Genomic DNA, 17852 nt, shown 5'->3' with positions numbered 1-17852 from the left:
TATAACTTGATTCCTAATTTCTTGCAGGTGGTGCTTCCCTAGACCTTAAAGCTTGTCCTCCTAAGCCGGCTAAATGGATTCTGGATATGACTTGGCTGAACTTGGTGGAGCTCAGTAAGCTTAAACAATTTTCAGATATTCTTGATCAGGTAAGTCTGAGCTTTTCAAAATGAATCTCTTATTTGATAGTGACTGTCTGATAGTGATCAAGGCATGTGGTGGGAAACTGGTTTATTTTGTAGAACAGAATGAAACTGACAGCAGATAGTCACAGTTGTGGCCCCGACTGCTTAGCAGCTTGTATTGATAAAAAGACTTAACAATGTCACTCCCCCACCCCACCCCCAAGGAAAATAAGAAGAAAATAGAACGTTTTGCACCCTATATAATTATAATACTTTCAGATTGGGATACAACTTGCTATTATCCAGTTCACATAATACAACTTGAAGCTTCTTCCAGTTGTTAGACTTTCTTGCATTCCTATTGTGCTTTCCTACACTATGTTTTATGATGCTTGTTCCAATATTTCTCTGCTGACGTGGCGTAAGAGTTAGGGGAAAGGTGTTCAACACTTGTATGAATAGTCTTAATGGACATAACTAATGTATGTTAGTTAACAGTAAGTAAATAGTATTTAGTATATGTGAAGAGTACCTTCTGTACAGTCATGAGGGGAACAGAAATGTACCTAAGCGTTCTCAAAACTATGTCTGAGCCTAGCTATCTGTTCTGACCTTCCTATGGCAATATGTCATTAATGGAAAATACTGAGTAGTAGTTCATTTTTTCAGAGTATTAATGCTTAAGGGCATTGTTGCATTCTACAATTTTGTACTTAAAATCTGAAAGCTTATACTCTCTTTTTTTGATTAGCCTTACTAAATGTGTGTACTAACATTGCTAAACAAACGCCTGTGTGTGGATTACCTGTCTCTGACCCTCATTAAAAGTTTGTGACCTAGTAGCAGTTGAAATGTGACTTTTCTCTTTAGTGAGATTTGCTCATTTGATGGTATAATGCAGATTTCGAGAGCAGAGAAACAGTGGAAAATCTGGTTTGATAGTGAGAATCCTGAAGAAGAACTGGTTCCTAGTGGCTATGGTCAATCCTTGGACTGCTTCAGACATCTTCTTCTTATCAGATCTTGGTGTCCTGACAGGACCATAGCTCAGGTACATTTATATAGCCAACATAGTCTATTTAGGTGTCATTAGAATAATAGCTACAGGATTGCAGTTCAGTATTTTTTTATTTAATGCTTAACTCCTTTTTGTAATGTACCTTTACATTGCATTTTCTGAAATTATTTTCAGACAATTTATGCATTTGTTGCAAGGGCAGTGTTAGCAAAATTATTCCGACATATTGAATGAATATTAGCCAGTGATTTTACTATGGAAACAGGACTTCATTTGGAATCTGGGGAAATGTATGTGTTTACCCAGTTCTGCTTTATCAGTTCAGAAGGTATTTTTGACTGCCCTTGCTGATATTACTCAGTGGAATTGTAGAAGTGTCCTCATGTTAGGCTGAAGTAAAATCTTTTCATGAACTTAGTTGGCTGAGCAAAAACAAAACAAAAACAATTTAATTGAGGAACCATTTATTTCATGGAAGATTTAGACTCACCTTAGAAAAATCTATATTAAGGTCTGTTCAAAATTTTTAATTTAAAGCCATCTATTTAGAAAGGAGAGAAATATAAAATTAAATTTTATTAAACGGTTAGGCCTATTTTTAAGAAAAATCAACTTTTAGGAGCCTATTTTTAATCTTTATGTTATTTTCCAAATAGTGGAAATATTTTCCAAAATAGTTTCCAAAGTGCAAAAGAATAAAAATCATGCAATTGCTGACCATTTCAGAGCAATGGTTGGCAGTTTACTGAAGTCAGAACGCATCACTAAAAGTGTAGTATTAATTTCATGGATGCAACACTTTGGATATTGTGACTGGATTCACAGAAAGTCTCAGTAATTATTGGTATAACTGTGGTCAATAGAAGGTTAAATGGTGCTGTATAATGAATCTCTCAGATGTGTGCTATGTGTCTGAAACAGATCGTGCAAAATTACTTCCTCAGTTCTGTTAATGGGGGCAAGATACACTTTCATCTTACGATGGTTTTATGAAAACTGATAGTTTATTAAATGCTAAATGCTGAATATCTTTTTCTCTGAGAAGTAATCCAGAGGTATTAAGGGGAAAATTGGTCTAAGACAAAAGCAATGTAGTGGGAAAGAATACAAGAATGATAATCTCGGACTGTTTGAAAGAGCCTTTTCTATTTCTTAGTAAAAAGGAACAATAGTCTGACAATTTTAAAAATAAATAAGGAATAACAGAGATGGTCTTCACCTGTTATTCTGGATCTTCTACTTAGTGACAGTTATTTTCATTACTACTACTATTAATTCATTGTTTGTTTAAGCATGAAGGTGGGAAAGACCTTTGAAGCATATCTTCCATCCTTTCCTCCTTTTTTCTCTAGTATTTGGAAAGGAAAGCTAGATTTTAAGGTTAGGAGTTATAGTATCTAATGGAGATACCATCTTTAAATCACTAAAACCTTTCTAAAGGTTTAGTGAAGTTTTTATTGTGCTTTAATGATAGGTATTATATATAACAATACATGTAGATATATTTATTAGAACAATTATTTTTTAAGTTTTAACTGGTCTTGGAAAGCTGTAAGAAATAACACCTTCAAAGATAGTGTGATGTGATAACATGTAAAAATACATTTGTTGCATATTTATATTTCAGATATAAGTCTTTATCAGCCTTTGCTCTTCAGTTTACTTATTGATTGTATTTATACTGGGAAGAAAACAGTATGAAATGATTACATCACAGGTTAAATTTACCCTTTTTAATATAGGCAAGAAAATACATCATTGACACTATGGGGGAGAAATATGCCGAGGGAGTCATCTTGGACTTGGAGAAGACATGGGAAGAGTCAGATCCACGTACTCCTCTCATATGCTTTCTTTCCATGGGATCTGATCCTACAGACTCAATTATTGCCTTGGGAAAAAAAATGAAGACAGAGACACGTTATGTTTCCATGGGCCAGGGGCAAGAAATCCATGCTCGTAAACTTCTACAGCAGACAATGGCTTATGTAAGAGACAATAATCTGAATGTAATTTATGTAAGAGACAAATATCTGTATTAAACACTTAGAAATGAAAGTCCTGTCATGAAATAAAGTTATTTGGTGGGTAGTTAATGCTGATGCAAGAGTCTATATTTATTTGTATAAATAAGTGTCCTAAGCAATAGAACTGTCTTTTCACAGACATTTAATTTGCCTAACAAGCTTTTTGATACTGTGCAGACATCAGTGTTTTTCATATAAAATGGAGTATTTGTTGGAGGTTATTGACTGATGTACGTAGCTGAATTGATTGTTTGGATTGCATGAATATTAAATATTCTTCAGCAAGCATTTCACAACATTTTTTCAGTTTTGTGTTTTTAGAAATACAAACATATTTTGTTAAATGAAGAAGATTAATTCCAAATATACTATTGATAATCATATAACTTTGAGAAAAATAAGGCTGTGTAGCAAAATATTTTGTATTGCTGTAGTCTGGATTTTGAATTGGGGTGGACAATCTGATAGCACAGGCATTTTACAAGTGAAGCATGGAAGAATTAAAATATAAAATTTCCTGTATGAGAAAGAAAAGCTGAGGGTGTTCCAGTTTAGCATGCTTTGCTGATCAGGTGGTTGTAGTGCTATGCCTGCCTTTGTGAACAAATTAAAATTCTTGCACTCCTGTGTTATGAGCTGCTTCCTTGTCTGTATAACCAGTTTTCCCATTACTTTTGCCTCAGATTCTCGTTTGACAACTTCACATTATGAGCTAATTAGGAGATCACATGAGAAGAAACTCATTCAAAACTTAGGGGAGAAGAGCTCCTTTTGTTTAGTTAAGAGAAATGCGATTACTTTCCCTCACTGTCTCACATACCCTCTTAATGAAGAGGTATGTGAGATGTCTATATGAAGTATGATAATTCATATGAAAAAGTTTGATATCTACTGATTGGTAACAATAGGTTAAATATGTATATTTGGTTATTTTCCAAGCCTGTGACCATTGTGAGGAACAAGTTTTAGGAGCTTGCTCTATGGAGCTACTTGAGGTCCCTTATATAAGTTAAGATTTATCGGTGTTTATCAGCACTATAGTCATGTCCAGATATGTTTTAAATGTACTGAAATGGAAGAGTTAGGGACTGCTTGAGAAGACCAGGCTGGACAAGTAAGGACCACTTGTTTAGATGATAAAACCAAACAAGCAAACAGTGCCTCCAGAAGGAACAGCCCACAGTTTAGCTCACATGACTATCTTTTGGAGAAAAAATATTTTGTTGATTGCATGTGTACCATTACTGTGGATACTGGTCTCTGTTTGTACATGAAATCAAATGATTAAGGCCTTGGTTTTGATTTGGTGAGTCAGTGGTGCAAAATCAGCTGTGGAGGATTTCTTCCTTTAACAGCCCTGATAAAATGTTAAATGTGCTATATTTTTCTATGGCTTGGAAGTGTGGGCTTTGTTCCTAACCTACAGCATAAACAAAGGGTGATTTTAGTGATTTCAATTTGTAAACAATGTTGATAACTTTATATTCTGTTGTTTTAAATTAGGGAGGTTGGGCACTTCTGCAAAACTGCCACCTTGGACTTGACTTTTTGGATGAGTTGATGGACACGGTAATGGAGACAGAAACTGTCCATGAAAGCTTTCGTCTGTGGATGACAACTGACATTCATAAACAGTTCCCCATCACCCTTCTTCAAATGTCTATTAAGTTTACCAATGAACCACCACAAGGTCTCAGAGCTGGACTGAAGAGAACATATAGTGGTGAGTGCTAGAGTGGTAATGATTTTAAATTAAATTTTGCTCTTTTTTAGACTTTCTGATGTTACCGTGTGGTCACATTGTAGCCACTGATAGTAGCTAGCCTGGAGAACTTCACACAATGACGCCAGGACACATTTTGATCCTTGGTTTGAGCTAGAAGTTGTGAAAATCAAAAGGAAGATCTGCTGAAGTTCTGTTGCCAGAACTAATTGGACAGCAAAATAGGAAATGCTTTTTCTTTTCTCAGATGTTGGCTTCTAAAGTGTTTAAATTGTTCATCTTGTGTCTTTTGGCAGAAAAGCGACATGTTAATCTTTGTCTTCTATTAAGTTCTCTTTACATTACATAAAATAAAAGTCACAGTCTGTGCAGAAAGCAACTGAATGTGAATTCAGTTATTAGTAAATTGTGCTGTTTTTTTTATGAAGTTTACTCTTAATGTGAGCAACTTAATAACATGATATAAACTGTCTTCAGCGCAGAACACTTTGTAGAACAATAATTTACTCTTGGGAGAGGCAGAGAGCCAACTGAATATCTCTAGAAGTAGTGTTTTAGCACTGATTTAAAGTAATTTTGGAAAATACTATTAGTGTGTTTCTTATAAAGCCCACTTACAATCAATAGGTGTCAGCCAGGATTTACTAGATGTCAGTGACATGGTACAATGGAAACCAATGTTGTATGCTGTAGCCTTTCTACACTCCACTGTTCAAGAAAGACGCAAGTTTGGATCTCTGGGTTGGAATATACCCTATGAGTTTAATCAAGCTGATTTCAATGCTACTGTGCAGTTCATTCAAAACCACTTGGATGGCATGGATGCCAAGAAGGTAATTAATGTTTTTTGTGGGGAAGGTGGATTAGGGTGATGGATATTTCTAATAGTGGAATGTATATACATGGTTCCCAATAACTTAAACACAAACATGATTTTAAGTTATACTTTTGTTTCTTTCCACAAACATTCAACGTTCCAAGCAAACATATTTGTAAAGCAACAGGCTTAAATTAAACTTTTAATCCTATACATGTTAAATTTCTATATTACCCTGTATATTAAAAAAAATCCCTCCTAGCCATCTTCCCAGAAAACTTCAGAAATATAAACCTTAGAAGTATAGACCTTCTTTTCAGTGCTAATTAAGTCAGATAGTTAAAAATGGACCCTTGTGTTTAAAATATTATTTTGTTTAAATCTAATGGGAGTAAAAAAATAAGATTGGGGTCCTCCAACATATCTTGGCAACAAAAGAAATTGGAAGTGTCTTTAAATGACTATGTAAGAATTACTCTTACATTCCTCCCTTTCATATGGTCACTTGTCATATAGAGGTCTGTGGCAGATCACTTTATGATTGGCACTTTAAGTGGGGTTGAAAGCATGATTGGAATGTAGCTGTATCCCTCTTGCCCTGATGTCAGAACAGCCTCTTGAATTAGCTGTCAATGAATTCTATTTTGTGAAATCCTTGAAGGTGTTCTGGGAATGCAGGGTTATAGGAAAAAAGAGTAGTAAGAAAATAACTTTCTTGCAAAAGGGACAGAGATGCAGGACTTGGTATATCAGCTGTTCTTACTAAGGGAGATGTAAATAGATGAGAAGAGGATTAGCTAAAGTCAGTGCTTTCTGCTTGGTTTTAGGGGATCTCGTGGAGTACTGTTTGTTACATGATAGGTGAGATCCAGTATGGTGGCCGTGTGACAGATGACTATGACAAAAGACTCATGAACACCTTTGTAAAGGTTTGGTTCAGTGAAAATACATTCAGTCAGGAATTCAGCTTCTACAAAGGATACAGCATACCTAAATGTATTATGGTGGATCAATATCTTCAGTACATACAGGTTGGTAAATGCAAGCTTTTCGACAAAAAAAAAAAAAAAAAAAAAAAAGCAATTCACTTATTTCTCACAAGTTCCTGATTCCCTATATTTTGTCTTTCTTTCTGAGTACCTGTATTTTGTCTTTTATTCACAGATTCTTTATTGCTTTCTAACAGTCTACATAATTAGTGACAACTAATTGTTATCATCAGTGTTATCATCATCATGACAGGAATCTTTTCTTTTTCATGTGATTTGCTTGAGGGACATACCTGGAGGCATACAGTTATTAAAGAGGGCAAAGAATGGAGTCCAGGCATTGGGTACAATCCCACAGTAATAAAAAGCATAGATACATGAAAGTACAAGCTGACTATTAAAATAGCATATGGAGGAGGAAACTGAATTTGTTGTTAACATTGGTGTGATTTGGGCTGTCACATGACAAACAGATCACAGCAAGTTATTTGCCCTAAGACTATTTGAAGAGATCTAGCCTCTTACTTTACAATATAAGGCTTTTTTTTTCTTGTGTTTATTATTTGGTTTTGTTGTGGTTTTTTTGTTTGCTTTTTTTTTTTTTAATAATTAGGTTATAAATCCATCTCCAGTTGTGCTCTTTTTTATATTTTACTATGTAGAGTCTTCCTGCTTATGACACACCAGAGGTGTTTGGTTTGCACCCCAATGCGGATATCACTTACCAAACTAAACTTTCCAAAGACGTATTGGACATCATCCTCAGTATTCAACCTAAAGATAGCTCTGGTGGAGGAGGTGAAACCCGTGAGGCAGTTGTAGCCAGACTGGCTGATGATATGCTGGAAAAGCTTCCTGCTGATTATGTACCATTTGAAGTGAGTTAATGAAAATCTGTCAAAAACATTTTTTCCAGCTTGCTTTGTGTGGAGTAAAAAAAAAAAGTAACTATATTAATTCTTCTAAAAGCATGCCTGAATTCATTCATACAGGCAATACTTCAAAAACATATTTTCAAGGAGTCTGACCAGACTCTTAACATTTATAACAAAGTCACTAAATGTGCACTGAAGTGCTTTTGTAAGAGCTTTTTCAAAATATTAAACCACTTAATGCTTAAGTAGTCATTTGCACTGTGGGGGAGGTAGGATCATCAGCTTTTAACTAAGGTTGTTGACACTGTAGAGAACTGAGGTTGTATTGTAAGTGTTTCATGCTTCTAAAAGTATGACAGCTTTAACATATGTATCACTTTGGGATACAGCTTACATTCTGAAGATATTTTAGGCTGCTTTCTTCTTCAGTGAAGTGAATGTTGAAAAGATTCTCAAGTGATAGGTTTCATTGATTGAAGCCTAGTGTTAGTATCTCATGATCCGTATTAACACATAATAGCCTATGTAATTATATTTGTAATGAACACCTGCTGCCTTACAGTCATTTCTTTTCTGAAATAGCAGCTTTCCTTCTGTTTATGGGGAAGATGGAATGACTCTCAAGGTGAGAGGGTTTTTTCTTACAGTTAAAACACATTTACTGATAACTGGATACATAGACACTCCAACTGACTGTATTCTATGTCCCCATCCTGGAGACTACACTTTAACTGAGTGTTTGGACAATTTGTGGTGTTTCTGGGTCTTTCCATAGTTCTTAGTTGTCCTTTAGAGCCCCTAGAATTTTAGGATGCTGACATTATAGTTCTTCACAGGTCAGGCTGATTATGAGCTTTAAACAAATGAGAGGAAAATGCTTGTAAAATAGTTAAGTTTCCTATATTTCTTATGTCAGGTCATGCTGAACTTCTGTGTTTCATTATATATGTGAAAGCTTAAAAGCAAGTAAGATGAGTTATGTCACTAATAAAGCATTTAAAACACTTTTGTTATGAAATGGATATGAATGACCCCAATGTGTGATCAGAAAGAATTTCACACCCATGTTTGTACTTTAACAGGTTCCCAAAGCAGCCACCTGCTCATCTAGGCAGTAAGCTGTTTTATTAATTAGATAATTTGCCTACCGTCTCCTTCTTGAGGAGAGTGAAATCTCTTGTCCTTAGTCTTCTGCCATTTTACTTACTCTTTAATGGAAGTTAGCGTGAGGACCTGATACAAGGCTAGGTGGCTTATGAATGCCAAATTTCTCCTGTCAGGATGCTGAGCTATAAGGCACAAGTGGACTTGTACAATCTAAGGCCCTCTTTTCTGTTTTTACACAGGAATAAGTTTCCCTTATGTGGGTTATACTCATGAGTATAGACTCTCTTCAGGTACCCATGTCTTACATCTGTTTTTTTATGTTTTCTGTAGCCCATTTTTTATTACATAATTTTCTTTCCCTCAAATAGCATAATTATGATAATATATTTTATCTGAACAGATGAGTTAACATATCTGAATTTGGAATAGCGATTGTCTGGCAGTCTTCCGAAAGTTTGCACTTGATGAAGTTTCTGACCTACTGTCTTTCTAGAAGTCTGAGCTTTATGACTTTCCAAAAGGCTGAACCAGGTTCCTAAGATCTGCAAAGGATTGAAATTTGTTGAGCTTCTCAGAAGGGTACCGCTTTAGTGATGACCTAAATCTCCTGGTAGTTGTTAGTCCAACTCTATTCAAATTCTACTCGACATCTCCGGGAATAGATACGTGGCTTAATAAAGACATATATTATAGAGTGTCAGTGTATAGATACAGTTAGCCCTGTTAAGTTTACAAGAGCTCTTTTTGGGCAGATCAGCTCTTATCAGAAATGACAAATTGAAATTTAGTTTGTATTAATAAAGGTGAATGTGGAGCAATAAACTTTTTCACTTTGTGAAACCTATTTAAATTACTTTTTGTGTAGCAAAATATTGATAAACTTAGAAAGGTTATGCTTATTATTAAGAACAGGGCAGTTACCCTGTATAAGATTCAATACATGTTATATATATAATTTTTTTCACCTGTCTTCCAATAGGACCATATTGACTACAAAATTTCTAGTTATGTCGATAAAGTTGTTAATAATTTGTTAACTTTACACTTTTGATTAAAAATATATCGGCAAGGTTTATTAGAATACAAGACTACCTGACATTGTGGTAGTTCCCAAGCATTGCTCATAAATAGCACTACTATGCTGAGGCAAAGTAGCTGTGGCAATCACTTTTGAGTGGTTGTGCTAAGTGGACCCTGGGATCTGTCTGTTGGAATTAAAGCTGAATTCCTCCAGGTGGGGTATGGCATACATGCTGTTTAAATGACATTAGCTCATAGAATGATATACAGACTAAATCATGAGTTAGACTAAAAACAGCCAGTCTCAGCATCATAGATTTCTTTTCAAACAAAACCTGTATTTCTGTCTTGCAGAGGATTCAAAGAAGATGCCAAACTGGCCATTTAACTTCCTAAATAAAAGTATTATGTCTTGAAAATTGTATGGGGCCTAATCTTGACATAAAGTCACCTTTGTTTTCTACTTCTGTTGAAGGATCTTTGGTTTTCTACCTACAGGTAAAAGAGAGACTAAAGAACATGGGACCTTTTCAGCCTATGAACATATTTCTGCGACAGGAGATTGAACAAATGCAGAGAGTTATTTCCTTAGTAAGAAGCACTCTGACTGATCTAAAACTTGCCATTGATGGGACAATTGTTATGAGTGAAAATCTGAGGGATGCTTTAGACTGCATGTATGATGGAAGGATTCCTGCTGGGTGGAAAAAAGTAGGTGTACGTCACTTGTTTTGTAAGAAAAAAATATATTTCTGTAGTGCTAGATTAAACTGCTAGACATACAGTAAATCCTTTTTTTCAAACACAAGTCTTAACCAGGACTGTGCAACTGCTAGAGTAGATTTTGGGCTAAAGTAAACACCGTCAAAACAAGCCCTCTTTCATTTATAAAAACAGAAATGAATGTGGGAGATGCAGGTATTTCCCATTTCAACAGCCTGTTGCATATTGGCAGGATAAAAAGCTAGAGAGAAGAGAATAATTTAAAATGTGATGATGGATTTTAAAAAATAGTGGACTACACTGTTGCTGTTCTTTGAGATTAAGTCTTGTAGTTGTAGAATCACAGAACAGTAGAGGTTGGAAGGGACCTCTGGAGATAGTCTTGTTTAATCCCACTTCTGAAAACAAGGTCAATTACAGCAGGTTTCCTAGGACTCTCCAGAATCAAGACATCCACAACCTCTCTGGGCAACCTGTTCCAGTGTTTGATCACCCTCGCAGTTAAAAACAACCAAACATCCACCAACCAACAAACTAAAAACCCCTTAAATTTAAATGACATTTCATAGAATCATAGAATGGTTTGGGTTGGAAGGGACCTTCAAGATCATATAGTTCCAACCCCCCTGCCATGGGCAGGGACACCTTCCAGTGGATCAGGTTGCTCAAAGCCCCGTCCAACCTGGCCTTGAACACTTCCAGGGAGGGGGCATCCACAACTTCTCTGGGCAACCACCAGTGTCTCCTCATCCTCATAGTAAAGAATTTTTTCCTGATATCTAATCTGAATCTACCCTCTTTCAGTTTAAAACTGTTACCCCTTGTGCTATCACTACACTCCCTGATGAAGAGTCTCTCCCCATCTTTCCTGTAGGCCCTGTTTAAGTACTGGCAGGCCACTCTAAGGTCTCCCCAGAACCTTCTCTTCTCTAGGTTGAACAACCCCAACTCTCTCAGCCTGTCCTCACAGGGAAGGTGTTCCAGCCCCCCTGGTCATCTTCGTGGCCCTCCTCTGGACCCACTTGAGCAGGTCTATGTTCTTCTTATACTGGGGGCCCCTGTGTATGGAGTAGAGGGGGACAATCACCTCCCTTGACCTGCTGGTCACACTTCTCTTGATGCAGCCCAGGACATGGTTGGCTTTGTGGGCTGCAAGCGCACATTGCTGGCTCATAGTCACTTTTCTATCCACCAATCCCGCCCCCCCGGTCCTTCTCCTCAGGGCTGCTCTCAATCCACTCATCGTCCAGCCTTTATTTGTGCTTGGGATTGCCTTAACCGATGTGCAGGACCTTGCACTTGGCCTTGTTGAACTTCATGGGCTCATCTGTCCAATGCATCAAGTTCCCTCTGGATGGCATCCCTTCCCTCCAGCGTGTCCACCGCACCACACAGCTTGGTGTCATCAGTGAACTTGCTGAGGGTGCACTCAGTCCCCCTGTCCATGTCACCAAGGGTGTTAAACAGTGCCAGTCCCAACACCGGCCCCTGAGGAACACAACTCGTCACTGCTCTCCACTTGGGCATCGAGCTGTTGACCGCAACTCTTTAAGTGCAACCATCCAGCCAATTCCTTGTCCACTGAGTGGTTCATCCATCAAATCCATGTCTCTCCAATTTAGAGGCAAGGATGTTGTGCAGAGCAGTGTCAAACACTGCACAACTCCAGGTACATGAAGTTAGATGCTCTTCCCTTATCCACCAGCATTCTAATCCCATCACAGAAGGCCACCAAATATGTCAGGCACGATTTGCCCTTAATGAAGTCATGCTGGCTGTCACCAATCAGCTATTTATTTTCCATGTGCCCTAGCATAGTTTCCAGGAGGATCTGCTCCGTGATCTTGCCAGTCACAGAGGTGAGACTGACTGGCCTGGGTCGTCTTTATTTCCGTTTTTAAAAATGGGGGTTATGTTACTCCTTTTCCAGTCAGCGGGAACTATACCGGATTGCCACAACTTCTCAAGTATGATGGATAGTGGCTAAGCCACTTCATCCGCCAGTTCCCTCAGGATCCATGGATGCATCTCATCAGGTCCCATGGACTTGTGCACCTTCAGGTTCCCACATTTTGTATTGTGTCCATTGCCTTTTCTATCACTGGCAAGATCTGGCTCCATCTTCTTCCATTATCTACACATGAGGTATAAACACTGATAATAACTTTTCTGCGCCTTCTCTTCTCCAGGCTAAACAATCCTTCTCCCCATATAAGTTGTTTTCAGGGACAACTAGAGCTGTTAATGACAACTGATGGAAAGAAAATGGGGGAAAGTTTTTTTGGTGTTTGCTTGTTTTGTTTTTATTGACAAAGTGTTTTCATGGTACAAAACCTAGACCAAAGCAGATGCCTCACAGCACAGGTATGATACAACTATTCGAAGTGAAAAATCGGCATAAATCTTCATGTAGTCCAAGTTCAATTTTCCTTAGCTTTTTTCAGAGCAGAATAATTTTGGCAGAAATCCTGTTATCTCAATGCATTGACCTTGGCTTTAGAAAAACCATGTATACAGTATTTCTTCCTAGTTTACACAGTTATCTAATTTTGCAAAGACTTCATAAATGGACAGTTACCACAGGGAGCATTAAGCATGTCTGAAAGGAATAGTAGGCATGAATTTGAACAGAGCAAGAATTTGCGTCAGGTGTCAGTGGGATGCAATGTTTATCTATTGGGTTAAAAGTTAAGACGTGAAAAATGAACTTGAAATGTTCTAATATGTTGTTTACTGCCTTGTGAGGTAGTACCTTTTATTGACACAAATATGATGTTTTAAAACTGTTGAATGAAATTAAAAACTGAACATGCTGTTTACTATTTTAGGCATCTTGGGCTTCCAGTACACTTGGTTTCTGGTTTACTGAGCTTCTAGAAAGAAATCACCAGTTTTACAACTGGATTTTTGAAAGCCGACCAAACTGCTTCTGGATGACGGGTTTTTTTAATCCTCAAGGATTTTTAACTGCAATGAGGCAGGTAATTAGTGTTTAAAGTCTCACTCTGCTTATTCTTTGATATACTTCTTTTTAAAAATATATATTGTGTGATAAGGCTGAGTTATACACATGGCTCCATCATGTCAGCAAGGAGGATATGTGACTGCATATCTGTCTAACATTTCCTGACTGAAGTGTTTTTCCTTTGCACATACTTTTTCAGTATATCAACAACTACTGTGTTAAAATATATTTCCTAATTTGACCAAGCCCCATGTATGTAGGGGCTACCTTACAACATTATTAAGGTAGGCTGGAGAAATAATGTTAGCATTTAAATATTCCTGGGAAGAGGTGTTAAGCCCATGAATTGATTTTTCCCTTTTTCCCTCCCTTTTGGTCTGTGTTCAGTACTTACCTGGCTGGAGGCTTGCCAGAACAGCTGCTCAGAAGTAGTCGTAAATTACACTTCTTCAGTCTCTCTGATTCAGTCTCTCTTCATGAAGTGTGAATTTCCTTTATTAACCTGTGCTAAGCATGAAGTTTGATGTATTTGTTAATGTACGTACCTGTCGCCTTGATGATTGTGTTGGTTGTTCAGCATGCTAGTTGCATTTGACATGTGAGCTACTTTTTACTTTAAAAAGAGGCAATAAACACCCATGTTGGTTGGCATAAAGGGACACACTGGAGACAATAATTGTCTGGAATCTGTAAAACTGGGAAAGAATACTCAGGTGGGAATCCAGTGGGGCCTCAGAATAAACCTAACTTTTGGAGGAGAGAAGGAAGATTTGCAGAGAAGTAAATTATCCCCTCTTACTCTGGGGTCTGGGTAGTGTAATCTTTGGCTGTCAAACTGAAGTTCTAATTAGTAACCTACTTCTACTACAATTGCAGGCATGTAGCCTTGGAGTTATATAACAAGATATTTCTTTTGAGTAAACAGTCCTAAACTGGGATTGCCTTTGGACCCAAGCTTGTGGAAAGGGTTTAGTAGCAGGATCTGAAACAGTTGGAATCTACAGAACTTTTTAATTCCCTAAAAACCAAATGTGGGTACATAACAACCTAATGTCCCAAGTAAAAACCAAAGCGACTTTCTGAGTTTTGCTATGTGGTGGAACAGATAGAAGTGAAAAAGGTGAACATTCAGAATGATCATTGAACTAAACCCTTCTGGTCTTTTAAAGCAGTTAATTAATTGCAGTACGGGACAATCATTGATTCCAATTACTTCAAACAGAGATCTTGGAAAACTTTTACAAGACTGGGATAAAACTTAGGTCTGGCATAACTTAATGACATGGGATAGTAAGGGACTGGGCAAGAAAAAAGGGTGTTGTCCAGTGCACTAACTAACTGGCTAAATTTGAAATAGATCTTGAACCTTAAGCATGTTTGTCTTCAAGTATTCTGTTTTTTTGCAGTCTCTTTATGTAACTTTAAAGCTGAGTGAGCTCTAACTCATTGTTAAGAATACAGTTAATGAAGGGTATAGGTACAGGAAAAGGAAGGTAACCCCAGAAAATATGCACCAAATTATGCATTTTGCTTTTGTTATTGGAACTGTTTTACTTAGTACATGCAGTTAATGTTTTCTTATCTCATGTAAGCTGTGAAATTTTCATATTCACAAGAGCCAGTTACCACTGGCATTCAGTGGTTGTGTTACTTGATATGGTCTTAAGATTTTGTATATAATAGAAAGACTGAAAATCAAATACAGTGGATAAAGTACTGAAAGCTTTCTCTTACTACTATGCCATCGCTAGGTTAGAAATCAAACTGCTGTAAACATGGATATCATAAAAAGTTATTTTCTTTTGTATCAAAGAGGATAAGTTGTGACCATACATATATGTTTCTAATAAATGCTTGCAAAAAATGGCTCTGTGCACGTGTTAAAATTTTTTGTCTATTTTGAGCAGGAAATAACAAGGGCTAACAAAGGATGGGCTCTTGACAGTGTAGTGCTGTGCAATGAGGTCACTAAATGGATGAAGGATGATATCACAAGCCCTCCTTTGGAAGGTGTCTATGTATATGGGCTGTATTTGGAAGGAGCTGGTTGGGACAGAAGAAACATGAGACTGACTGAATCTAAGCCCAAGGTGCTCTTCGAGATGATGCCGGTTATAAGGATATATGCAGAGAATAACAGTAAGTAACTGTATTGTAAAGGAGCCTTCCCAGTCTTGCCTATAAAATGAGCTTTCAACCTTCCTTAATAATTGATAATAGATACTTTTTTCCTAATATTTAGATGTGTCTCTACCTTCTGGTGTTAACGGTGTTAACTTCTTAAACCCATTACAGATGAGCTGTTATCTGCTTCCTCAGACAAACATGCTTGCATTCAGTCTTCCATTGACAATATGTGTCCTAGATTGAGCAGATCAATATTTATATACATAAACGCTGTAACCTCCATAACCTAAACTCAGATAACCTCTTTCCCACATCCCAAAACCCAATGTAATTTATATATATAAAAAACTTATGTATGTATACAATATATATATTAAAAAATGTATATCCTATATGACATATTTATAGATAACATTATATATGTAACATGTATATTTATAATTTTTTTTTTTTCTGGAGGAGGCTATTTTTGAGCTAACAGAAGCAAGCAAGAGGTGGAGTGAGATGGTAGGTGTTTTATCTTTGAGGCAGAAAAGGACTGTGAGAATGGAAAGGAAACTTACAGGGCAGAAGGACAGTGCTATTTTGTGAAAATAAATAATTTAGGTTAATGTGGGGGATTTTTGCATATAAAATAGGAAATGTTGTTGAATAGGGATGTAAAATAGGATAGGGCTATGCACTGTCGAATGTAAAATTGGAAACTTCTGTTGAAAATCATTCCATCTCCAAAAGCAAAGACTGCTTACATGCAATTTTTGTGTAGCTGGTCTTTTGTAAGAGGCATGATCACTGTGACAGCAGCCAAGATGCTAAATAATGAACACTGAAGTATTAAGCATGACTAAACTGCTGTTCTAATTCTGCAGTGAAGAAGTTGACAATTTATACTCTGAAATACTAAATGCATTTCAAAATAAGGCATTTTTTATTTTGACGTATTAATAATATATTGATAAGAAATAATGTTCAGTGGGCAGATTGAAGTAATAATAACTCTAATCTTGCTAGAGTAGCCATTTACATTTCTTGGTATGTCCATTTCCTAGGTAGTGTTGTTAAATCTTAAACCTACAGGAATTTCAAGCCATATGTGTCTTTCAACAATAACACAGTAGCGAACAGGGTGAGAATCAAGTAAGAGTTTTCTTTAGTGGTGATGGAGAGCTGTGTGCTATTGAACTTCGATTCGATTTTACATTTGCCTTATGTCCAGTCCCTAAGGGCCCTGTTTTTTCAACCTAGTTTCATTGGTTTTTATGTCTCTTTTGTCTTGTCAGCTTCAAAAGATCCACGTCTGTATTCATGTCCAGTCTACAAAAAGACCATTCGAACAGATATGAATTACATTGCTGCTGTGGATCTTAAAACTCTTCAGCCTCCAGAGCACTGGGTACTGCGTGGGGTAGCACTTCTGTGTGATGTCAAGTAATGTTAAAAAAAAGGTTTCTAAGAGTTATTTTCTGTTTTTAAATGTAAACATCAATATGTAGTTAGCTATACAATGGATCACTTCTAAAAATATATTTTCTAAGGCATAGACTCCATTATGGTATTTTTAAAAAACTTTTCTCAGTAAACCTCTACAATAGGCTTATAAATGATAAATCTTAGAGTGATATTGTTTGGTAAATAGATTGAAGTACTACCTTTGATGTCTTGACAAATACTCAGTGTTCCTATCTTACTATTTTTCTGCTTAATTTTACTTTGAATAAAGATTAATTGACTTGAACATTGTTACTTTTCAGTGGTAAATATGCTTGTATCAGGGCTTACCTTCAAGACGTTAAATGCAATGCTTTTTTTTTGTGTGTGTGTGTTATGTGTGGAAAGCTAAGCCCAGTTGTTCGTTCATATTAGTTAATATCCCTCAAGATGATGTTCCAAGATTTATTTCCTAGCTAATAATTTCTAGTTTGCTTGCTGTCTAAATAAGGAAGGTGAGACTGGAAAAATGTCACACCAGTTTTGCCACTTGGAGAACAATTTCGTTGTGTTACATAGGAAAACAAGCATTTGACAGCTGCCAGAATTCCATAATATTTGGTTCATGACTTATAAATATGTAATGGATAGGAAGAAAATAGTTCCATAAAAGTGCTTGGATATTTTTTATGTGATAGTACACCAGATTTGAGTCAGTCTTCATCAAGGTTATTAATTTTATGACATCAATTTTAGCTTTTCTTCTGCTTTAATTTTGCAATGTTGTGATTTTATATATTGTTTTAATTGTTTGTTGTTGTTGTTGGTTTTTTTCTTCCCTTTCTCCTTTTTTGCTTATGTGCTGCAGCCTTTTTGGTGTCTTACCTAGATGGGAAACTTTTCACATA

General features: G+C 36.6%; 1 protein-coding gene across 10 annotated transcripts in view; it reads left to right on the top strand.

Annotated features, from left to right (window-relative positions):
• Positions 1 to 17251, top strand: part of DNAH5 (dynein axonemal heavy chain 5) — a 157888-nt gene extending 140637 nt beyond the window's left edge. For 9 of the 10 annotated variants that reach the window (XM_074826033.1, XM_074826022.1, XM_074826039.1 and 6 more), the window contains 11 exons: positions 28 to 149; positions 1027 to 1176; positions 2886 to 3131; positions 4674 to 4893; positions 5521 to 5726; positions 6538 to 6741; positions 7362 to 7577; positions 10200 to 10412; positions 13253 to 13405; positions 15297 to 15528; positions 16797 to 17251. In XM_074826033.1, the coding sequence (XP_074682134.1) occupies positions 28 to 149; positions 1027 to 1176; positions 2886 to 3131; positions 4674 to 4893; positions 5521 to 5726; positions 6538 to 6741; positions 7362 to 7577; positions 10200 to 10412; positions 13253 to 13405; positions 15297 to 15528; positions 16797 to 16948 (2114 nt within the window). In that variant the 3' untranslated portion in view covers positions 16949 to 17251. Of the gene's footprint in view, positions 1 to 27; positions 150 to 1026; positions 1177 to 2885; positions 3132 to 4673; positions 4894 to 5520; positions 5727 to 6537; positions 6742 to 7361; positions 7578 to 8156; positions 8200 to 10199; positions 10413 to 13252; positions 13406 to 15296; positions 15529 to 16796 lie in introns of those variants that run through there. The other variant, XM_074826084.1, reaches the window with a different exon arrangement.
• The last annotated feature ends 601 nt before the right edge of the window (positions 17252 to 17852 follow it).

This window comes from Strix aluco, chromosome 1, assembly GCF_031877795.1.
Source record: "Strix aluco isolate bStrAlu1 chromosome 1, bStrAlu1.hap1, whole genome shotgun sequence".
Taxonomy (NCBI): domain Eukaryota; kingdom Metazoa; phylum Chordata; class Aves; order Strigiformes; family Strigidae; genus Strix; species Strix aluco.
The sequence above is the reverse complement of the archived record's forward strand: the minus strand, read 5'-3'. Positions and strand labels throughout refer to the sequence as shown.